Below are 25,507 nucleotides of genomic sequence, written 5' to 3' on the forward strand. Positions count from 1 at the left end.
TGCACATATGGTCACCTTATCTTTGATAAAGGAGGCAAGAATATACAATGGATAAAAGACAGCCTCTCAATAAGTGGTACTGGGAATACTGGACAACTACATGTAAAAGAATGAAATTAGAACCCTTCCTAACACTATACACAAAAATAAGCTCAAAATGGATTAAAGACCTAAATGTAAGGCCAGACACTATAAAATTCTTAGAGGAAAACATAGGCAGAACACTCTATGACGTAAGTCACAGCAAGATCCTTTTTGACCCCACCTCTTTGAGAAATGGAAATAAAAATAAACAAATGGGACCTAATGGAACTTAAAAGCTTTTGCACAGGAAAGGAAAACATAAGACGAAAGGACAACTCTCAGAATGGGAGAAAATATTTGCAAATAAAGCAACTGACAAAGAATTAATCTCAAAAATATACAAGCAGCTCATGCAGCTCAATAGCAAAAAAACAGCCCTATCCCAAAATGGGCAGAAGACCTAAATAGACATTTCTCCAAAGAAGATATACAGATTGCCAACAAACACATGAAAGGATGCTCAACATCATTAATCATTAGAGAAAAGCAAATCAAAACTACAATGAGGTATCACCTCACACCGGTCAGAAAGGCCATCATCAAAAAAATCTACAGACATTAAATGCTAGAGAGGGTATGGAGAAAAGGGAACCCTCCTGCACTGTTTGTGGGAATGTAAATTGATACAGCCACTATGGAGAACAGTATGGAAGTTGCTTAAAAAACTAAAAATAGAACTACCATATGACCCAGCAATCACACTACTGGGCATATACCCTGCGAAGACCATAGTTCAAAAAGAGTCATATACCACAATGTTCATTGCAGCTCTGTTTACACTAGCCAGGACATGGAAGCACCCTATGTGTCCCTCAACAGATGAATGGATAAAGAAGATGTGGCACATATATACAATGGAATACTACTCAGCCATAAAAAGAAACGAAATTGAGTTATTTGTAGTGAGGTGGATGGACCTACAGTGTGTCATACTGAGTGAACTCTAATGTGTGACTGTAAGTCTAGTGTGTCATTAACCTAAGGACCTCACCATTTGGAAGTTACAGTTTTCTCCATGAGCTTCCCTTATCCTTTTTGGTCTGGTTCTTTTCCTCAAACTGTGGAAACATCTTTCTTTCAAGTTGCTTTTGTTGCAGAGTTAAGCAAATGGCCGATAGCAGCTATGGTAAAAAAAAATCCACAGAATGCCCCAACTGTTCATCTGCTTCTCAGAAAAATGTACTTTGTGTATTTTTTTGTAAAACAAAGCTTTTTCCAGTGTCAGTGGTGGAAATGTCACAGAAATTGAGCATTGGTAGTTCAGAATTTATAGTTTCACCAGAGAGAAAAAAGAAAGACAAGCCAGCAAAGATATTACCTCTGGAAAAGATTTGGTAAATATTAAAGATTCTATATCTCAACACAAGTTGATGTCCCATTCCCTAATCCCATCTCTAGATTCATCCATAGATCATGGGCCCTTGTCAGCCAACTCATTGCCTTGTTAACAATTAAAGTAACATTTCTTTCTTACATAAGAGGTGAGAAAATTTGGTTGATAATTTCTTTTATGCTGTTTCCAACCACTGCCCAAATTAATGATTTCCCAGGATTATGAATAATTCAGAATGTTATTCCAGCTTTTTAAAAAAATGGTTTATATGGAAATGAATTTGTTTTCAAATTGAATTAAATCTGAATTTGGGGGCATTTTCTTCAATTGATTCAGAATGAGATTTATGGTTGTGGTTAAATATAGGGTGGTTATTATTTAAGACAGTTCCTGGTTATGTAGATGGAATATCAAATATACCTTATAGAACTGACTTGCATTAGTTACAATCTATGACTACCCAGTTGGACTGGTTTTCATATACTCACCTTTATAGAGAAGAGGCACTGTGGAAGACTGTCATTGATACAGCACAACTTTGGAGACAGAGAGCAGTAAGTTTAAGAGAAGTTAGGTTATCAGCCCTTAAATTTGTACCTTTTTCAAATTTTCACCCTAAACTCTTATTTCTGATTTGTATCATGGTATCGTTTTTGCCATATAGGTGTCTCTGAGTGAATTGTTGCTATGTTATTTTCATTCAAAGCATATTTTGTTAATGTCTGATCAATAATTTTTTGTGTATAACCTATTTGAGATGATTATGTCTTGAAACAAGGGTGCTTGAGAAAGCTGTGAAATTGCCTTGTGATTTTAAGTCTTGGTTTAACTTCTATGCACATTATCATGTAGACTTGCCTGGATTCAGGAGATTATATTGAATAACTTTTTAAGGCCTCTTTTAGCCTAATGAGTGAATGAATTATACAGGGCTTAGAATTTGAAAAAGACAGTAAACTATCTTGTACACAATAAGTATCTTGACACACACACACAAAGTGTAGTACTAAGCTGGTGATATGCTGAAATGCCAGACAGAAACAAGATCTAGAGGAATATACCCTCAACCAGGCCACAGTATATTCTAATATATAAAGCTCCTATGAAGTTATGTTCATAATACAAAACAATAAGACAGGAAAAAGCTGTTCAGCATGATCAAGAGTCAGTGGATATAACAAACAATAGAATTAAACCTCCAAGAATTTCAGATAATAGAATTATTGGATAGGGACTATAAAATATAGATGTTCAAACAGACTAAATCTTACAAGAAGGGATTAAATATACCACAGGAAAATAAGACACTATTGAAAGCAATCAGGCAGATATAACCAAATAGAACTTTTAGAAATGAAAAATATAGTCCTAAAAATTAAAACAATGAATAGATTAAACAGTGGATAGATACAACTGGAATAAGAATTAATAAATCGAAAGATAGAGCTGAGGAGATTAGTGAAACTACAGGGACTTCCCTGGTGGTGCAGTGGATAAGAATCCACCTGCCAGTGCAGGGGACAGGGGTTCGAGCCCTGGTCCGGGAAGATCCCACATGCTGCAGAGCAGCTAAGCCCGTGCACCACGGTTACCGAGCCTGTGCTCTAGAGCCCATGTGCCACAACTGCTGAGCCTGCGTGCTGCAACTACCTAAGCTCCCACACCTAGAGCCTGTGCTCTGCAAGAAGAGAAGCCACCGCAATGAGAAGCCCGCGCACAGCAACGAAGAGCAACTTCTGCTTGTCACAGCTAGAGAAAGCCCACGCGCAGCAACAAAGACCCAACACAGCCAAAATAAATAAATAAATACATAAATAGAATTAAATCTAAAGATTAAAAACTATAGCACACAGTAATAAGAGAATATACTAAAGAGGAATTAAAAGAAATGAGAGCTTGAATAAAAAGGTCTAATTCATGAGATTGGACTTATAGGAAAAGACATATTCAAATAAATTATGGTTGAGAATTTTCTAGCATTGGTGAAACACAAATTAGACTCAGTATGTACTGGGTCTAATAGGATTTGATTTTACCCTAATTGCAAGCTAATAAGTTAGCCTGTTACAGTTTCATGAATGCTGGCAGAAAACATGAGATTCCTGGATCAGAGACTGAGGACTTTATTACTCAGAGCATGGTAAATGTGTGAGCATGATATTTGCCTTGTTTCCTCCTGCATTCTTCCAAATCCCATCTCTGCAGTGCGGAGGGCTCAGTGGATGCCTGCACATGTAGTGGGTTCCTTTAGAGGAAAGGAACATTGAGCTTGGGGAACTTGCTGTTTTATAGCAAGCAGTGAACAAGCTTGCTCTTTGTCCCAGAGGGAGACAGTACCTCATTTCTCAAGTTTGCACAAGGCAAATACAACCCTGAGAAACAGCCCATGTAAAGAATGGTCAGAGCCTTGCATTCATGGCATACCCAGTGAGAGATACATAAACAGTAAGAGATCCTTGGAGGATTACCGCTCTGTAGGAATCACACCCTATTTTAAGCTAGATAAAACTAAATCCATACCTGGTGATTTGTAGTAAAACTGAGTTATCCATTTCATGGAAACCAGCAGCAAGGAAAGCTCTGGACTGAGTGTGTCAACCTGCTTTTGCAACTTGATAGATGAATGATCCTAAGAAAATATTTGACCTTTATGAGTTTAAGTTAGCTATGATAAAATCTAATTATAAAACCTTCTCTACTTATCTCACAGGGTGATGATAAAAAAATAAAGTAAGCATTGAAAATTATAATTTGCTATCTTAAATAACAGAACTTGGTGGCACTGTCATAAATAAAAGTTGTAATATTGTGAATCTGTTGAATCTCTGAAGTAAAAGTAAAAGAAAGCTAGCCAACTAATGTTTCTCTTTGAAAATGTTATTGTTTTAAGCTAGCATTTACTTAATGACTAAGCATTTCCATGGCAGTAACAGGTAAAACAAAATCTCCAACCATTTGGGTTGTGTAAATGCCGCATAGGATATTAAGGTTTGCTTCTAATTGTGATGATAATTGAATTTAGTGTAGACAGGTTTTGTCCTATATATACTATGACATTTTATGTAACGGACTTGAGTATCTGCAGATTTTGGTATCCACAGGGAGTTCTAGAACCAATCCTCTGCAGGGTACCTAGAGATGGCTGTATATGTTACTTTTACTTTTGCTATTCTGTACCTCTGGAGGTATTAACCTTAAAATGGAGTACAATACGATAGTATTTTTTACAAAGAAAACAAGGTATTTTTAGCATAGTGCAAACTGAAATGCTTCTGATTTAGAAGTTGTACGTTACCAAAATAATTATTTATTTTTTAATCTTTAATTCTTGTATTCTTCTCAACAGTGTGTAGTATTGACTGAGATCAAACTATCATTGCAGAAGAAGATCAATGACTTTTGCCGTTCTCGGTGCCCTCCAATAAAGGTAATAGTATCACTTAATAATGACACATAGTTTACCAAAGGAAAAGCACTTTCAGTATTAGAATTTATAGCTTTTTAGTGAGTTATATAAGAAACTTTTTACGTGAGGACAATCACAATAATACTTTTTAATTTTGGTTTTCGAAGTGTGGTCCAAGGACACTGAGGGTCCCTGAGACCCTTTCATAGGGTCTGCAAAGTCAAACTATTATAATATTATCACTGATTCTCTTATGGGGTGTAGTAGAGTTTACAAAGTCTACTTGATATGTGGTGATATCATTGCTCTGACAGCTAATTGAATGATGTGTGTGTGTGTTCTTGCGTTTTAAGTGTTTCTTGGTTTTACTTTCTAACATAGTAAATATCAGTAGGTATAACCCACATAAACAAAAGCTAATTGGGTCATCAATAATTTTTAAAAATATGAAGGGATTGTGAAACCAAAAAGAAAGAGAACTGTTGAATTGTAACAGTGGAGTACAGGTGGCTAGATCAGTTAGGGGCTAATGCAGTAAGTAGTCCAAGTGAGAGATACTTGTGCCTTGATGGGAATATAGAGTGTGAGAAGTCATTAAATTTGAGGTATCTTTTGTAAAAACAGACTAATGGGATTGAGAATGGATGAATAAGAGATGTGAAGGAAAAGAATGATAAAGAATGACTCCTGGATTTTTGTCCAGAGTAATTAGGTATTGTTAAGTAGTGATGACATTGAGAAAACTGGAAAGAGGTCTAGATGGGAAAAATCATAATTCATCCCCTACAACTGCATACGTATTACTAACTCCACCTCCTTCGTGGTGTCCTTTGTTCCTTTGGCAAAAGGAAAATGCTATTTGTTCCTTTGAGATAGGCACTAAACTATCATCATACTGTATAAAATAGATGTGCTGAAAATCTTTGGATTGTGGTACTTACATAGCATATTTATACTCTGTAGAACATTTGTGTTCTGTTTCACAGATTAAGTAGATGAATAAGACAGAGTAGTCAGTAAACTTAGAACAGAACACAAAAGTTTTACAAAATAATTACACAAGGTTGTAAACTAAAATCTTTATGTGATTGATGCATGTATTCATACTTTAAGGTTGTTTTGCAAACAAAGAAATCATCCTTGAGTTTGCAGCTTTTAAACTTAAAAAAAAAAGCTTATAAATTTCTTCTCAGTTTTATGTCTCATAAAAAATGCTGTAGGTACCTATTTTGATAGTAAAGGCAGTTCATGATTAAGTAGGAGGTAGTCTTCTGTTAGCTATTTTATGCCCAAATATGAATAGACTTTAGTTTTTGTTAGAAAAATATCACGTTATACAGGATCATATGTTACAGATTAAGACTTTTTCTTTATTATCAGTGTGTCTAAAAATAACTGAGCACAAAAATAATTTCTTTACATTTTCTTAGACTGGAGAATGTGTATATGTTATAAAAATCACTTTCAATAAAACATTTATGATTGTGTTTAAGAATCTGATTCTTACCTTTCATAATTTCGATGTGCACTGTTAGTTCCTCAGCCCCTTTCCTGTTGATGCCACTCTCAGTTTTTAGCTGTTTTATTTTCCTTCAACTCTACCGCTTTTGGTGAATGGACACTCCATTCTTCTTTTCTAAAATAGAAAGGTAAGAATTCACTGCTAGACTGTCAAACCAAGCTATCTTTCTTATATTCTGTGCTTGATTTTTAGGGCAAGGCATGAATTTTTGTTATTTAAAAATTATAGAATGTACAATGATGGTGTGCTGATGTTGCTTCTAATTTTGTTAACACTAGATATCCAGTCCGAAATACCAAAATCCTTGATTCCAAAACCAATTTACAAACAAATTATCGTATTTGTGGTCACTTTATACCTCAAATAATATGCTTAATTATAAATAAAATTGTCACCAAAAGGCCTAAGATAGTTGAGGGGTTTTTTTTCTTTGTATAAATGTATAAGCTTGAACTTGTTTCTTCATTTCACAGTTCATCAGCGCAGATATACATGGAATTTGGTCACGGTTGTTTTGTGATTTCGGTGATGAATTTGAAGTTTTAGATACAACAGGAGAAGAACCAAAAGAGATTTTCATTTCAAATATAACACAAGTATGATTATATACGTATATTATTATTGTATATATATATGATTGATTTTTTTAAGTTGATATGACAACTTTTTTAAAGGTGATATTAGTAAAATATTGTAATATGCAGTATTTTTTATTTGTTTAAAATTGAAGTTAGAATATTAAGAGAGGGTGTTCTGGATTCCATCTAACATTTTTAAACAATTGATGAACATTTGCTTATGTTCATTAATTTTAATTTTGTTCTCTGTCATGTTCCTATGGGACATGAATTGTGAGTCAGTGTTTACTGAACTGTTGACTGTGTCAGATCATAGATGTACTATATCTGTCATAAGTCACTTGGCCCAACACTCTGACTCCAGGAAGATGGACACTTAAGTCATCATAAACAAAAGCTTTTCTAATTTGTTATATATCTAAAACATTATTTGGAGGATGAGAAAAGTTTAAGAATTAATTAACCTTCAAATCAAAAACTCTGAGTTTTCTAACCATGTTCTCTTAATATCATGCAAGCTTAATTTTTTATTCCCTGAAAGAATTGGAGAAATGATTATGATCCATTCTTACTACTCTTTCTGTAGTTAGCCTAAATCATTAACTTTATTTGCACTGTTAATGATCAATTTACATTAAAGCTCAAAAGAAACCAAACATAAAGAAATGATAAAATACTTTGACCGAATAGTACTTGTGCTTCTATCTTTATGCTTTCTTTTTAAACCCAGTGTAATGTTGCCTTTCTCACCCCTTTTTAAGAAAAAATTCATTGAAAAATCATTTTGTATATCTCTTTGCTTACAGAATGGTTATTGTTCAGCCTTTTATCTTCTCTAGTTATTGTTAGTTTGTTCCTAAGAATATTATAGAGTTAGAATAAGCTCCAAGGGATCTTGTATTGCACTGGTATTGTCTTTATTGAATAGTGCAGGAAATATGGAGGTTATCCATAAAAAATTAGAAAAATATCATAAACGTTCCCATTTAACTTATCTGTAAATTATTTCTCCTTCTTAAACTCCTTATGAATTCTATTCTGTTGAGATATTAGTAAACCCACATTACATTAATTTTATCTACATGTTTGTGATCATAATTGTATTTCTCAAACCCTTAAACAGCAAGAGAATTTTTAGAATCTACACACTTATGAAAGAGAATTATAATTCCATTAGGTTTTATGTAAATTAAATTATTATCACATTATTCAAGCAATGTGATGGATTATATACTGTTAGGAAATTTCCTGGTGTTTCACCCAAACATAGAAATTATATTTTAAACATTCATAATAAAATAAGTTTCAAAATTACATAATAAAATGATAAGTCACTTATTTTGTGACAGTTCTTTAAAGCATTGCTTTTAATATGGAAGGAGAAGAATGGCTTGGAATTTTGGTTATTTTAAGAATTTTATGATAACATGTTCCTTTTTGTGTGAGATTTGGAATTTGTACAAAAAAAGAATACATGGACTTGTTTTTTAGTATATTACTCTTATTTCTAGGCTAATCCTGGCATTGTCACTTGCCTTGAAAATCATCCTCACAAACTTGAAACAGGACAATTCCTAACATTTCGAGAAATTAATGGAATGACAGGCTTAAATGGATCTACACAACAAATAACTGGTAAGTTTATGTGTTTTATTAATTCATTTATACTTATCCATTATTCAGCATGTTTACAGTTCAGACACTATACTCAGTGTCGAGAACACACCAGCAGTCAGAAAGACATGATCCAATTCTTGGCCTCAAGACGTTTAATCCAAGTGAGGGGATACTAACATTCAGCAGTGATGATATAAAGATAGAAAAGGCATTCTGGGAACTCTAACCTTAGCAAGGAAACCTACTCACTTTTGGTACAGCAGCAGTGGGGACAGGGTGTCTTGATTAAAATTGATTGCGTTGGCTTACGAAGATGATTAAAAGAATATTCTGTGCAGAGACAAACAGTAAGAAACAAGATAGAGATAGAATTCAAGGAACTTAAAGATGTAGTATAGCAGGGGTGACAGTGGGAGTTGAGATAGCAAGAGTCTTAAGACATTTAAGAGGAAACTTTATGGTAGGTGAGTGAAGATTCTGGCACCTTATTTATTTACACATTAGGGAGTGCAATAAGAGGAGCAGGTTTTGGAGAGAGATAATGAGTACAGTCTAGGCTTTTTGGGTGAGGTGACAGTGAAGTATTCAAGTGAAGATATATGTTTTTGTTCAGTGGCTTGGATAAAGGGATGAATGGATGTTACTGCAGGCAGATTTGTGGATTTATTGGCAAGAAGCTGCAGGTATCTGTTTTGTCAGTGGACTGAGATGAAATCATGACCCAAAGGAGAGGTAAGGTGGTAAGGCCAGAGATTTGAGGAGAGTAAACATTTTAAAAAATCGAAAAGTCATCAGGCTTCATTTAGGGCCCATTTGAAGTTGAAAATAATGAATTTATAGCAGCGTTAGTCTGCTTAGTTTGTGATTTTCCTCCAGCCATGTTTAAAAGAGTTAAAGACATTGCTAGATATCTTGTAACTCAGAGACAGCATGTTTACACCTGTTCATCTGAGAGTGATTCAGTTTTATCTTTAGGGCATCTGAAAGTATAATTATGTGATTAGTGTATAGACTAGTAAATGGATTACTTTTATTTTTCTTTTAATGACTACAAGATGGGTCCTTAGGAGAGAAAAAAAAAAAATCAGTCCCTGTTACAAAATCTTTATACTAAAACAACTTTGGGGCTTCCCTGGTGGCGCAGTGGTTGAGAATCCGCCTGCCGATGCAGGGGACACGGGTTCGTGCCCCGGTCTGGAAAGATCCCACATGCCGTAGAGCAGCTGGGCCCGTGAGCCATGGCCGCTGAGCCTGCGCGTCCGGAGCCTGTGCTCCGCAACGGGAGAGGCCACAACAGTGAGAGGCCCGCGTACCACAAAAAAAAAAAAAAAAAAAAAAAAAAAAAAAAAAAAAAAAAAAAAAAAAAAATAAAACAACTTTGGATCTATATTTAAGAATCTTTGGGGACTTCCCTGGTGGCACAATGGTTGAGACTCTGCTCCCAGTGCAGGGGGCCAGGGTTTGATCCCTGGTCAGGGAACTAGATACTACATGCATGCCGCAACTAAAAGTTTGCATGCCACAACTAGGGAGCCCATAAGCTGCAACTAAGGAGCCCACGAGCCACAACTAAGGAGCCCACCTGCTGCAACTAAGACCCGGCGCAACCAAATAAATAAATATATATATACATATTTTTAAAAAAATCTTTGGTAACAAAACTGTTAGATTATGTTTCTCAGACTATATCTAAATATGTAAAATACAGACTCAGATCACTGATACTAAAGAATTTTTATCTGTTTTTGCATAAATTGACTGTCCTTTGTTGTGTTGGGGGCCATGCAGTGGTGGATTGTGGTGCTGGATCCGAATCTTGAGGCTATATGTATATATTAACAGGAGAAGCCACTGGATATCAAGGAATGAAAATAAAGAAAACCCACATTTTGTACCAAAAATTCTTTGAGCAGAGAGAGAATATTTGAATAGAGTAGCAGTTTATGAAACTTTTTTTTTCTTAACGTTTATTAGTTTATACTTACTGCTCTAAAGTAATTTTGTTATTTGAAAAATGTTTTTAAATAGCTAAAATAATATATACTTATTCTAGATATATATATGTATGTATGTTTAGGTAGAGTTAAAAATGAGTACTAGTTCAGACCTCCCCTCTACTCCAGAAGTAACAGCAGCTAAGTTTGATGTTTACTCTGCTGACCTTTTCTGTCTACTTAATATATAAACCTTGTTTATTTAATTTAATTTTGTGAATAAGCAAATCGTTCAAAAGCAATAGAAGGGGAACTTCCCTAATGGCACAGTGATTAAGGATCCGCCTGCCAATGCAGGGGACACGGGTTCGATTCCTTATCCGGGAGGATACCACATGCCACAGAGCAACTAAGCCTGTGCACCACAACTACTGAGCCCACATGCCACAACTAGTGAAGCCTGCACACCTAGAGCCCGTGCTCTGCAACAAGACAAGCCACCACAATGAGAAGCCCATGCACCGCAATGAAGAGTAGATCCACTCACGGCAATTAGAGAAAGCCCGTGCACAACAAAGACCCAGTGCGGCCAAAAATAAATAAATAAAATAATTTTTTTAAAAAAAATAGAAGGCAGATGTTTATAGTGAAAACTTTATTGCCCACCTATGGCTCCCACTCATTCTTACCTGTCCACTATTCTTAGTTTATTGTGTGCCCTTCCAGGTTTCCTTATGCATTTTTACATGCAAGGTAACATATTATGACTAGAGCTACCCTTTGCCTTTTCATTAAACTAAACATCTAGATGGTCTTTTCACATCAGTAATTGTAGAATAGTCTCCTGTATGATTGAAAATGGTATAGTTTAATTTTGGTTTGCATTTTACATTTTATGAATGAGATTAAGTGTCTTTTCTTAACTTTTAGAGCTATTTCTTTTTCCTTTAATGTGAGTTATCTGTCCTTTGCCCACTTTCTCATTGAGTTGTTGATTATTTTTCCCCAGAACTTCTAATATGTAGGGCATATTTGCTGAGTTTTTTTTTTAATATGAGTCGCAAAAATATTTTTCTAGTTTAGCATTTGACTTTGCTTGTGATGGCTCTATGTGTATATGATGTCAAAGCTTTCACTTTTTTCTTTTGAGTCATAATTAGAAAAGCCTTCCTTACTGCAAAGTTTTAAAGAAATTTTTCTCCTATGCTCTTATCTAATAATTTTTTGTCATCTTTTTTGATATTTAAAACTTTTATCCATTTGGAATACTTTCCCAGATGACTTTTTTTCCAAAAGATTTATTGAGTATCTTTTCTTTGCTGGTTTGAGGTACCATCTTAATTGTGTCCCTTGTGGGTCTGTTACTGAATAATCTGTTTGTCTGCCTGTCTATTCATGAGCCAGTATCATACTATTTTAATTATTATGAAATATATATATATAAAATATCAGTATATTAATTATTGAGACTTTATAAAGTATTTTAATATCTAATAATAAGCACCTCTCATTCCCTTTTTTTCCTTCCAAGTTTTTTCTTGGCCATTTTTGCTTAAGTCCTTAATATTTGTATGGGAAAAATAATCTAGCTCCCCACACTTCCACCCACCACCAAATAAAATGATTTATACTGAGATCTTCTTAATTTTGTGAACTATGAAAAATTAACATCTTTATGATGATAAACCTTCAAATTTAAATACTTATATCAGTATATAATGGTTTTCTTTTTTCCTCCTTTTAGTGGTATCACCATTTTCTTTTAGCATTGGTGATACTAGAGAACTGGAACCTTATTTACATGGAGGGATAGCTGTTCAAGTTAAGACTCCTAAAACATTCTGCTTTGTAAGTATTTTTTTTCTAATTAAAACAATGTTTCTTTACAGAAGAATGGCAGGGAGAAAAAAGCAATAAAAGTAATTCAAAGGCTGAACAGATTTTGTTTTTTAATTTGTACCCACTTTCAGGAAAATAGAATCAATCTATGGGAATAAACTGATAGCAGCAAAAAACATTTACAGCTACAATTACCCATTCATATAGTTGAGGTATATAAGTCACCTCAAAGGAACTACTCCTTTGTGAATCATCAAAGAGTTGATTATACTTCTTATAATTAGTTCCTAAGACAAAAGATGTAACTAATATATATTTGAAAGATTTAATAAGCATTGATTCAGTATATGTTCTGTTTTATTATTCAGTTATTTACATTTTTGAAGTGAAAGGAATTTTTCTTTTATTTATCATATTTATTAATCCAGGTTTTTTAATTTTTAATTTTTTGGATTTCAAGAAATAGTGTAATATGTTGGAAATGTTAAATAATTCCCATAAACTGGCATTGAAAGGAAAGGTAAGTATCTGTATAGAGAGAATGTAGAGGCTACTTGTATTAAGGAACCAAGGAGCCTCTTGCTGCTTAAATCCTTAGGCCACTTCTCAGTATAAGCTGTCTAATACGTCTCTGTTTTTTCTTGCAAGTTCTCAAGGTTTGAACTTGACTGCCTTTTCTTTTCCAGAACAATTATTAACTAAAGTCCTCTACAAGGTTTTGTTCAAGCCAAAGTTAGAGCTAAACAGATTAAAATGCTACAGCTAGTCAAATCTGCTGTAGGAAGCTTTGTGCATTACTTCCTCTTGCCATTTACCCCAGTTTTTAATTATGCCTCAAGTAAATTTCAGATTGAGTTTGTTTTTTTGCGGGGACAGAGGTGGTGGTGGAATGTTGGTTGGTGGTTGGGTTTTTTGGCCTTGGTGTGTTCTTTGCTCCACACAGAAAATTTTAACTGGGTATTTATTCAAGTTATGTCAGGCATAACGAGTCCTGATAACTTGGTATCAAAAAAATATGGTAGCTCTTTGACTAAGATTATAGATTTTTTCGAGTATACAAATGTTTGTACCTAGTCTTCTCAAATTTACTATTTGGAGCAGGTTATCTAGTTGCATGTAACATTAAAAAAATAAAGTGTGATAATACGAAAAGGGGTAACCAGTGAATGGTAGCTATTTTATATTTCATTTAAAACATATTAGCCCAACCTTATTTATTTCAGACCTTGGGGAGGGAGCCATTGCTTTTAGTGCTCTGTGTAGTTTGTCAAGTAGTCATGTGCTTGCTCCGAAGTAATAGTGGATTTTTTTCTGTTGTTTGTTTTTTTCTGTTAGGAACCATTAGAGAAGCAGATAAAACATCCAAAGTGCCTTATTGCGGATTTTAGCAAACCTGAGGTAAATAAATGCTTTGCAGGTTTGAGAAAGGCAGATGGGGCTTGGTAAGAGATTATGAAGATTTCTGTCAGACTGTCGGATTTTTTAAAAATAAAAGTTATATTTATGTATCTAGAGCTGATGCCCAAGGATTAAAAATAGGAATTTATATAATGGAAATGTTGGAATAATAGGAAAAAGGTTTACTTTTATAATGATATACCAGGTTTGATAGTGTAAAGGTGGTTTCATTAATTTATGCAAAGGTGATCATATTAAAAGATTTTCTGAACCATGTAGAGTGTTATGTAATACATAGTTCTTCCATAAAAACCTTGGAAGCATTTATTCTGTTTTTTTAAAATTACTGGATCAGTTTTGTAGCAGTGAATGTATTTGTGATAAGTAAAGAATTATATTCAATATTAACAGTTTCCAAATTTGTAAATGTTGATAAAGAAAAGGAATTCGGTGCTCTTGTACAGACATTTTGTTTCCTTTGTTCAGTTGGTAATACTTTGTTTCATATGGATAACCTAATAAAAACTAGTCATAGAGCCTGGGATTAAAACTTAGATCTTTGTTGAAATATAGCTTTATGACCTTGAAATCAAGCTCAGTTTCCTTATCTGTTATATAAAGATAATAATAGTAATAAGCTAATACATTTATTATAATGATTAAATTAAATAATGTCTTAAAAGCATTAGCACAGTGCCTGACACATATTACACACTCAATAAATATTGACCAATTTTTAATGTTCTAAATAGGCACCTTTAGAGATTCACTCAGCCATGCTTGCCTTGGACCAGTTTCAGGAGAACTATAGTCGCAAGCCAAATACTGGGTAATGCTCTTTGTTTGAAATAACTTTTTTTTTTATTGTAATACCACTAGATACACCAAACTGTATAAACACTTCTGAAGTGGTCTTTTTTCTGGTAGGAGTGGAGAGATCAATTTATAAATATGGAGTTATACTAAATAAGAATTTTCCCATTTTGAAGTCTTCAAAAGCTATAACGTTTTAAAATAAAAAATCTGAGAATTATTAAATTATGAATCCGCTTTAGACTTTACCTCCTGGTATTGTTGCAAAAAGTTTTTGCCATGTATATTTAAAACTAAACATTATTTATATACTGTTCTTAGGTGAGCATGATTTTGAAGTAATTTTGAAGTATTTTATATATATTACCTTAAAGTCAGTAAGCACTTTGTAATCCATAGTTTTTCAACATATTTCTTAAATTTCAGTTTTGAATATGACCTACTGTTTATAGCAATTGAGAACATTGAAATTGGTGTGTTTTATTTTGAATCCTAGATGCCAGCAAGATTCAGAAGAGCTGTTGAAACTAGCAACATCTATAAGTGAAACCTTGGAAGAGCAGGTGAATGTTCAAAGTTATGGCCATCAAAGATTATGTAACATATAAATCTTCTATATATTGCTGTTCTCTTATCCTGCAAATTCCAGTTTTGCTACTTACTGACTCTGTGACAGTAAGCAAGTTACTTGACATTATTCTACTTCAGTTTTTCAAATCTTTGCCTGTTTTTTAATTAGGTTGTTTTCTTCTTATTAATTGAGAGCATTCTTTATATAATCTGGAAATTAGTCCTTTATCAGACACACATTTTACAGATATTTTCTTCCAGTCTATGGGTTGTCTTTTCATTTTACTATCAATACAGTGTCTTGAGGAGCACAGGTTTTTAATTTTGATAAAGTTTAGTTTATCAGTTTTTCTTTTTTATGGTTTGTGCCCTTTTTTAACTCAAAATCACAAAGCTTTTCCCCTGTATTTTCTTCTAGAAGGTTTATTGTTTTGTGAGTTTATTTTTCTATACCATACAAAGTATAGATCATGTACAAGTCTATACATTTTGAACTCATTGTGTACAGTTTTGTACTTTTATTAAGTTGATTTTTTCTATCTTGCCAGGTATAGATCAAGGTTAATTTTTTTGTGTATGAATATCCAGTAATTCTAGCCCATTTATTGAAAAGACAGTTTTTTCTTTATTCAGTTTTTTTTGGCATCTTTGTCAGAAATTTATTGACCACATTTGTGTAGGGCTCTTTCTGAACTCAATATTATCTTCCATTGGTTGTTTCTATCCTTTTGCTAGTACCATCCTATTTTGATTGCTGTAGCTTTATAGTAAGACTTGAAATTAGGTTTAGTCTCTGGTGCATTTCTCAGAAGGAGCTTAGAATTAACCATATTCCCTGAGTTCTTACACATTTCAAATTTTTTCTGTAACCTTTATGCTTGAAAGGAGCCTGGCTGAAAGAAAAATTCAAGGCTGTTAACTTTCTTCCTTGATATCTTGCTTTGTATCTTATAGTTGAGAAATACAATGTCAGCTTACTTTTCTTTTTATAAATAATCTGGTCTTTTTGCCTTGGGGCCCTGTATATTTTTTTCTTCTGTGTATTTTTTCATCTGTGAAATCTAATAGTTTTACCAGGTTATAACTCAAGATTGATCATTCAGTCAATTTTTCCAGGTATACCATGAGCCCATTTTGATTCATATTTTCTTTTATTTATTTATTTTTCCCCTTTGGGGGAGGTGGAATGGATCATTTTGGTTCTTAGTTATTAAATTTCTGATTCATGGTGGGGTTTTTTATGTTTGTTTTCCACATCTCCAAGTGTTTGTTGATATATAATTCACTCAGTCATATTTACTCTGCCTTGTAATTAGTTTGGGGGAGAAATTTTCAGTACTGAAATGTTCTGATTCTAATTTTCTGTCTCCTTTTTAGATCTGCTTTGTTTGGTAAACCGATTTTTCTGTATATGCTTTTGGACAGGGTAAAGGTTTTGGTGCTTTTTCAGATTTCTATTTCTAGAGCCCCTCTTCCTCTTCTCTTCCTTAAAAGAAGTTTCTTTAATAGGTGATTTTTTTTTTAATTAAAAAAAATTTTTGGTGGATATGTGTTGATATATCTTGTGGATCTCTTTGATTTCTGCCAAATCCTACTTAACTTCCTCTCTTACTTCCTTTTTTTTTTTTTTTTGTGGTACGCGGGCCTCTCACTGTTGTGGCCTCTCCCGTTGCGGAGCACAGGCTCTGGACGCGCAGGCTCAGTGGCCATGGCTTACGGGCCCAGCCACTCCGCAGCATGTGGAATCCTCCCAGACTGGGGCACGAACCTGTGTCCCCTGCATCGGCAGGCAGGCTCTCAACCACTGCGCCACCAGGGAAGCCCTTTTACTTCCTTTTTAGCCTTCTCTGTCAAGGGATATCTCCCCCTTTCTAGTTACATCATTCTCCCCAGGCAAGTTCTTTCACCGTAGCCACTGCTGAGATCTGCCAGACTTCATACATGTTCAGTATTTTTTGCACTTAGTATGGGCCTTCTGTTTTCTCAGGATGATTTTGACTGTGCTTTGTCACATTAAGCCTTTCATTCTCTTTTCTGTGGTTGCACACTTCCTGCTCCCTGTTCAGGCTTGCAGCAGTATGAAGTCCAGAAATAGTTCATTTGGGGTTTGGTGTTTGTTTTTCTATTTACAGGCAATTTGAAGTTCATAATTTCTGTTTCTTAGTAATGCTGAAGCCCTACCACTGGTTTATTTCTCTTCTTGTGGATATGTATCATCTTTTGGAGACCGTGTGGAGAAATTCAGATATAGGCCTTAGTCATTATCCTAGGGTGATGAAAAACTCCCCAGATCTGGATGTTTATTAAAAAATATAAAATCTTGAAAGATTCTTACCTAAAGCTTCTTACCTAATGGTAAGAATAGAGCTGGAGAGTTAGACTCTTTGGGTTCAGATCCTGGTTTCACCACTTACTAGCAGTAAAATCTTGAGTAAATTACTTAATCTTTCAAAGTCTCAGTTTTCTAATTTGTATGATAGAAATTATATTTCCTAGGATTATTTTGAAGATTACATGTGGACTTAATATACAACTCAGAATAGATGCTCAATCAAATTACCTGCTTCTATTAGCATTCTTGTCATTGTTTTTAATATTATCAGTACCACCAATATCTCTGCATTCAGAAATGCCATATCTTAAATGAAATTGTAATCTGAGTTGAGTTTAGTGCTAAATAGATGTAAAATAGTGAGATATAGAGAATTGAAATGGAGTAGGTGTAATGTGAGTAGATAATAACCTCTTTTTTTATCATAGATATATTTGATAATGTAATAAAAGCCTTCCTTCTTCCCCTAAATGTACAAGTACTGTTATTTTACATAGAATTTCAAGAGATTAATTGAGCCCTTGAATCCTAGGTTAAGATTCTAGTTACTGATGTTGAAAAAACAGGAAGAGAAAGAGAAGCCACAGCTCATGAAGAGATCTTTGTGACAGATCAGAAATTGTGCTAAAACAATAGCTCCAAAATCCAGTTCTCCATTTTTTCCTTAAAAATACTAATAAATTTTATTTTGAGAAACATCATTTCAGTTTAAGTATGGTAATGAGAACTCTGTGATGATTGGCTCTTAGATTTGTACACAAAAGTGCCATTACTCTCAATTTTTTTCCTAAACTGCCTTTTCTAACGATGTATTGCCTCATTTTTTTACAGTTTTACTTTTTATTTGCCACTTCAAGCAAAAATGATAGCTCATCATTTTTTATGGGTCATTTTTTTTTCATTTATGTAGATGCAAGGCTTTTCCATAGTTTTCATTAAAACATGTTTTTTAAAATTCTGGTTGTTTTTCTGACGTCACGGTAGATAATCCAGTTAATTCTAAATTGTTCCCTAGTGTAACATAAAGAGTCAAAAAGCAAAATTGGGTAGGTACTGGTAATGAAATATACTGCTTAAGGTAACTGACATGGAATTGGATCTTTTATTATGAGATTGGGACTTTTTTTTAGAACTTAAAAACTATTAGGGAAATTGAGTAGTTCTTTTAGAAGTTAAGGTATAATTATTGAAATTTTGAGTATACATATGAATACTTTTAAGATTATTTTCTTTCGTGGCTTGTGTTTCAGCCTGAAGTAAATTATGACATTGTGCGTTGGCTCTCTTGGACTGCCCAAGGCTTTTTACCCCCACTTGCTGCAGCAGTAGGAGGTGTTGCCAGCCAAGAAGTATTGAAAGCTGTGACAGGAAAGTTTTCTCCTTTGTGCCAGTGGGTTAGTTCTCTATTTTAATATTTTTTTGTACTTAAGGTTGAATTATTCACCTATATAATGAATGTCTGCTATGAATCATAATATAATATGAATTAATATATTATAAAAGCAACCTTAAAATATTTTTTGATGCATGAGTCAGATGTGATGTGCCACCAACACTTAATTCTGTAATGGAAACTGACAAGATAATTTGTTGAGGCTATTGGCATGTAACCCAAAGCTGCATTCTAGGATGTATTTCTCTCGTTTGTGAGAGTGAAGAATAAATTTTCGTATCCTTATGTTTAGTTACCACTACTGTTAGTTTAGCAGTCATATGCTTTCAGGACTCCTGAACTGTTCCATGGAGTCTTTTGGCATCATGAATCTTCAGATTCCCTAGTTTCTAGGTATAAACTTCCAAAGGTAGAAAGCATAGGAATGGTAAAAGTTTGAGAACTATATAGGGTAAAAACATCACAAGATGGAAAAACCCTGATTTCTATTACCAGAAGGAATAATTGGCAAAGTGTATCAAAGGATACTCTTCAGGCCCTTTATATTTTTTTTAATTTTAAACATTTGAATAAAACATTGATCTTGTTTTTTATATTTTAAAAAGTTTAACTTAGTAATTAAAATTTGTAAATTTATTATAGATGCTATTAATGTTATTTTGCTGCTGGATTATTTGGTTTATTTTAACACAGTGTACAAGTTCAATTGTAAAAGTCTGGTTTAGATATAACTATTAACAGCATGCGGAATATAAATTATGTTATTAATAATGATTCTATGTTATAATTAAATAAATAACCATTTATTCATGTTCATGGTCATGTTCACATTGTTTAGCCATATAAGTTACTTAAAATGAAAATGAGAATGAGACTCAGCGTTTTTTTTTCATTAACCTGAACTAATTCTGTTTGATATTATTTTTAAATCCTGAAATTGTGGCTTCCTAGACCATTTCCTCTGTAGTGTATGTAATAATTACAGACGACATAGTTTCCAAGTTGGAAACTAAATATGGACTAGGTACTTTTCTATCAAAAGTAAACAAATTATTCAAATGTAGCTGAAATTGAATGAAGCTTCCAGGAGTTTTTATGTAGTTATAAAAATAGATTTGGAGGTGAAATTTCCATTTGTTTGTTAATATTAGAATATATCATCTGTAATATGGCTAAATGACATGAATCAAATTATATCTTTTTACAGTTCCTCCAGATTTAACCATTGTTTCTATGAAAGAATGTAAGGAATGTTTATTGCATAAGAAGCAATTATATTTTTTAATCCATTATTTTACTCTGAAGCAGCATGTTTATCATTGTTTTCTTTAATGATCATTAAATAACTACAGAAGATAATTACTTTTTCTAGCAATTTAGTTTTCTACATAGTAAGTTATGTTTTTATCTTCTACTTTAAGTTATATATTGAAGCAGCAGATATTGTCGAATCCCTAGGCAAACCTGAACGTGAAGAATTTCTCCCACGGTAATACTGACCTTTTTGTTGCTTTTTTCTTAGTTGTATGTTTATAAGAAAAAACTAGATTAAAAGAGTTTTTGTGCAAACATGCATTTGTTTTAGATGTCTTTTCTCCTAGCTCACTTGTGCAGTCATTTCTTCTCTAGTTAGAGATTGTGTCATAATAATGCAGTATCTCTTTACCACTTTATAAATAATGAATATAAAGTGTTAAATTTATATCATGAGAATGGTTAGGTTTCAAAACACCATTCTGATTTTAGATGAAAACAATTGCTACCTGCAGCTTTTATTTGTATCAGTCATTCTTTACCTTTTGGGTCACATATCTCTTTGAGAATCTGATAAAAGCTTATGAATTCATTCTCCCAAAAATACACATAACCCAAAGTTCTGCCTTCAACTTAAGTGGGTTAACAACTTCAAAGCCCAACCATAGTCTTCTCTACAAACCTTTATTAAAAATCCCTGCCTTAAAAATTTTTTTCCAGATTAACTAAAGTGACCTTCACTTAAGTCATTTGGACTTAGAATATTAAGTCAAATGGAAAAAAGAAACAACTGATTTCCTTATGAAGTTTCTTCTCTTTCAAATAAGATAATTTATCTGTTAGTTTGGAAGAAACTCATTAAATTGGTACTAGCAGCAATGAAACTAATCTTAATAATTTTTTTTATGTCATTCTATTTTCTTGGTTTATATTGTTTTCTACAGAGGAGATAGATATGATGCCTTACGAACCTGCATTGGAGACACTTTGTGTCGGAAGCTACAAAATTTGAATGTCTTTTTAGTAAGTTGGAATAATAATAAGAATAAATAGTACAGTCAAACTGCTATTGTATATCAATTTATTAAAGGAAATTTGAGTACAGTTTCTAACATAGTAGACATTCAGGAAATGTTTAAAACAGGAATTTGTAAAGTGTACCTGCAGACCAAATCCATCCTGCTGCCTGTTTTTATAAATAAAGTTTCACGAGAACACAGCCAAGCCCATTTATTCAAATACTGTCTGTGGCTTCTTTCATACTATAATAGTGAAGCTGAGTAGTTATGAAAAAGACCATATCGCTTACAAAGCTGAAAACATTCACTGTCTGGCCCTTTATAGAGGATGTTTGCCAACCCATTGTCTAGAGAATTAGTACGTGTAAAGTTAAAATATTAGTATAATAGTTTTGAACATTAAATGATTTTCTAGAAATACATTAAAAATTGTGGGTTTGGGGTTTTTTTTTGTTTTTTGCTTACCAAATGTAGGAATATGTAGATGGATCTGTCTTTCTTAAATGTCTTAGTGCATTGGCAGGGAAGCTCTCCCCAATAGCATAAGATGACTTCTCCTGCCACTTATTTTTTTAAATTATTATAATCAGTCCTAAAAGTACTATTGATTCTTTTTTTTTTTTTTTTTTTTTTTTTTTTTTTTTTTTTTGCGGTACGCGGGCCTCTCACTGTTGTGGCCTCTCCCGTTGCGGAGCACAGGCTCCGGGCGCGCAGGCCTAGCGGCCATGGCTCACGGGCTTAGTTGCTCCGCGGCATGTGGGATCTTCCCGGACCAGGGCACGAACCCGTATCTCCTACATCGGCAGGCGGATTCTCAACCACTGCGCCACCAGGGAAGCCCTATTGATTTTTATTATTCATTTTTTAAATAATATTTTGAAAATCAGCAGTATTACTGAGCTTTTACCTGCATTTAGAATCTCCTATTAGTTTTTACTTTAAAGTCTTAGAATAGTTATATTCATCAAATGAGTTTAGAAAATTGTCTATAAACAAGTAATCTTTTTAATTATAATGTTGCACTGTTTAGTGCTGTTTGTTTCCATCATATATAAAAAATGAGTTCAAACTTTGGCTTTTGTGTGGAATATTAAAATATCTTCTTTTTAAAGGAATTATAAATATTATGCTTTTCCTTCTATGATTTATACATTTTTTAATTGAGACACTTATAATGATATCATGAACCATTAAATATTTTAAAGTAAAATGATTTTTAAGTTACTTTAAAAGTTCAAATTATTTTTAAAAGTTTTTGTTTATTGTAACTTAGCATTTGAAGAAAATTAAGATGAAATTGCTCTTTAGTAAGTAGATGTTTTAATTTTATTTAATCTGATACATTTTATTTTTATTCTCCATAGGTAGGATGTGGAGCCATAGGCTGTGAAATGTTAAAAAATTTTGCTTTGCTAGGTGTTGGCACAGGCAAAGAGAAGGGAACGGTAAGATATAAATCCTTGACAGTTAAAAGTTTATATTTCTTTTGCTGCCCAGTTTTGAATCGTATTTGACTACATGGATCTGAAGTATTGATTTTTGAGGATAGGGCCACTAGGCTAGAAATTGGAAGATTCTGATTCTACCCTGACCATTTTTCAAAATTTATGTGACCTTGTGACAAATAACTTGAGTTCTCTGCTCCTCAGTTTCTTTCTTTAGTATTATGAAACTGTTATCTGTACTACCTGCCTCATAATGTAATTATGAAGATCAAATGTGAAAGGGCTTTTCAAACAATAAAGCACATTAATACTGTTATTTCTATTAGATACTAACTATTAAATATTTAAGATGGGAGAAGGTAACATTAGAAAGTTGCAGAGTACTCATATTGTTTTAATTGGTGAGTATCAAAAGAAGAGTGAGTAGTGTAAACTTTGGTATACAATATAAATTCTTAAGATGATAAATGTCAGTTAACTGGAAAGCCATGTTATATATTTAAATAAAAATGTATTTCATTGATGCTGTTTGCCTTTAAGGTGTACACTACAGTGGTGATGTCATAGACTGACTTATCATGGTGACTAATAATAATTAAGTGACTAAAATTTAATAGTTCACATTTTATAGTTTATTAAACTTACTCTCACAGTTACAGGCAGATGTCCTACAGTTATATTATTCCTGCTCAGCATTTCCTAAATTGTGTTCCACAAATGACTATTAGTTCTGGTAGTTTTTAAAGTATTTCTTTAAAAAAAAATCCTTGGTTACACAAGTTTGGATATCACCTACTTTACTCCTTGGAAATTCATAATACATATCAGCATATAAAAGTCAGAAAAAGAAGTATAATAAATAAACCTACTTAATTTCAGGTAACAAAACAAGGTAAGTTAATGTGGACAGATTTCTAGCCTACTGCAAATGCACAGTCTTGCTGTATAAATTATTCTTTTTTAAAGTGTTTACATATGTAGCCAAACTAACTAGAAGAAAGGAAAGAGAAATCCCCAGGTTCCAGGAACCAAGAGGGAAATTAATTCCTGAGCTAAAAGCTGTGGTGACTCACAAGTGTTTCTGTCTTGAATAGATGTCCAAAACATTAACTAGAAAGAAAGTCATTTGTGAGAAATCATAACTCAGAGCTGCACCACACTGGTGTATGGGGTCCAAAATTATATCATATAAAAACTTCAAGAAGAGAAATGAATATAACAAATTTAGGGCTGTTGAAACCTCTAGAACTGTGATTAAAACAAATGCAAAACCACATCATGGTGATACTTACACACACTGAGAGTACATAGGACTATGCAGAGAAATCAACATCCATTCGAGACAATTCACAATGAAAAATGACAGTCTACTAGAAAAAGGTACCACCTGGAAGAATCAGCCAGTGAAAATAGAAGAATTAACTCTCTAAGAACTATAGATAATAGGAGTGCTACAGATAATAGAACAAACAAACTGTAAAGTTAAAAATGACCAAAGACATAGAAAGAGGAATGGAAACATGAGGGGAAAAGGCACTGAAATTTTCACAAAAAGCCAAGGAAGAATTTTTGTATAATCAGTGAACTTAAAATTCAAATATAGCTGAAGTGAGGATTGATGAAAAGAGGATAAATACCCAAAATATAGTATAGAAAGATTCTTTTTTTTAAATGAAAGAGGATACATTTGCATGGTCCAACATAAGTATAGTAGAATTTCCAGAGAGAGTAAAGATAAAGGAGAAGAAGTAATATATTCCAAGGATAATGACAGGTTTCCAGAGTTGAAGAGATAAGTGTGTTCAAATTGAAAAGGTAAACTAATCCCAAACAAATCAAAAGCAAAGATAAAAAGAGAGATTACTTAGTAGACTTCTCATCAGCAATAAATGCACACCTGAAGATAGAGAAGCATATCTTCATAGTGCAAGGGATTATCAACCTAGATTTCTATACCCAGCTAAATTATCTGTTAAGAGAAAAAAAAAAAAAAAGATAATTGACTAGTAAAATGATGAAAGATTACTGCTTATTCTCACTGAAAGAACTATGGATTAATATAGGCAATGTGTGAAGCAAGGGTAAGTAGGGGCATTTATCAACATTCTTAGATTTAAATAAGCATTGATTTTTAAAACCTTTAATTAAAATATTGACCAGTTTGGGGGTGGGCTGGTTAAGAATAAGTAAAATGTTCATTGATATCATGGAAAATAGAAGGGAGAGTTCAAATATCCTCCAATTGTTCAGGAGGAAGATGGAGATTTTAATTTTAGATCTTAAGTCACATGTACATGTTAAAATTTTGAATATCACCACATAAAAATAGAGATTTAACTTCCAAATCAGTTCAGTGAGGGGTTGACAGGGGCATTGAGGGAGGATTAGAATCAAGAATACTTGATCAATCCAGTAGAAGACCAGCAAAAAAAAAGAAAAAAAAGTGGATAAAAAGTAGGGTTGGGGGAAGTAAAAGAAAAAGCTTTTTAATCAGTAATCACAATAAGTATATGTTGATTAAGCTTTTTCTTTTTTTTTTTTAATGGAAATGCATTTCTTTTATTTATTTATTTATTTTACTTTACTTCTGGCTGTGTTGGGTCTTCGTTTCTGTGCAAGGGCTTTCTCTAGTTGTGGCAAGCGTGGACCACTCTTCATCGCGGTGCGCGGGCCTCTCACTGTCTCAGCCTCTCTTGTTGCGGAGCACAGGCTCCAGACGCGCAGGCTCAGTAGTTGTGGCTCACGGGCCCAGTTGCTCCGCGGCATGTGGGATCTTCCCAGACCAGGGCTCGAACCCGTGTCCCCTGCATTAGCAGGCAGATTCTCAACCACTGCGCCACCAGGGAAGCCCTAAGCTTTTTCTTAAAGGACATTTTCTGTGCTTTTTTTTTCCCCATTTCAAAGAGATATCCTCTAACACGTAATTACAAGGAACTGTTGAAAACAAAACAAACAAACCTATATATATAT

The 25,507-nt window shown here is 33.4% G+C and overlaps 1 protein-coding gene across 4 annotated transcripts in view; it reads left to right on the forward strand.

Annotated features, from left to right (window-relative positions):
- The window catches only part of UBA6 (ubiquitin like modifier activating enzyme 6), a 91,684-nt gene that overhangs the window by 39,532 nt on the left and 26,645 nt on the right, over positions 1 to 25,507 (forward strand). For all 4 annotated transcript variants that reach the window (XM_067035714.1, XM_059065733.2, XM_067035716.1 and 1 more), the window contains 11 exons: positions 4,764 to 4,844; positions 6,819 to 6,941; positions 8,435 to 8,558; positions 12,219 to 12,322; positions 13,649 to 13,711; positions 14,464 to 14,540; positions 15,021 to 15,087; positions 18,677 to 18,820; positions 20,241 to 20,308; positions 21,018 to 21,096; positions 22,457 to 22,537. In XM_067035714.1, the coding sequence (XP_066891815.1) occupies positions 4,764 to 4,844; positions 6,819 to 6,941; positions 8,435 to 8,558; positions 12,219 to 12,322; positions 13,649 to 13,711; positions 14,464 to 14,540; positions 15,021 to 15,087; positions 18,677 to 18,820; positions 20,241 to 20,308; positions 21,018 to 21,096; positions 22,457 to 22,537 (1,011 nt within the window). The remainder of the gene's footprint in view (positions 1 to 4,763; positions 4,845 to 6,818; positions 6,942 to 8,434; positions 8,559 to 12,218; positions 12,323 to 13,648; positions 13,712 to 14,463; positions 14,541 to 15,020; positions 15,088 to 18,676; positions 18,821 to 20,240; positions 20,309 to 21,017; positions 21,097 to 22,456; positions 22,538 to 25,507) is intronic.

This window comes from Kogia breviceps, chromosome 6 (assembly GCF_026419965.1).
Source record: "Kogia breviceps isolate mKogBre1 chromosome 6, mKogBre1 haplotype 1, whole genome shotgun sequence".
NCBI classification, from domain to species: domain Eukaryota; kingdom Metazoa; phylum Chordata; class Mammalia; order Artiodactyla; family Physeteridae; genus Kogia; species Kogia breviceps.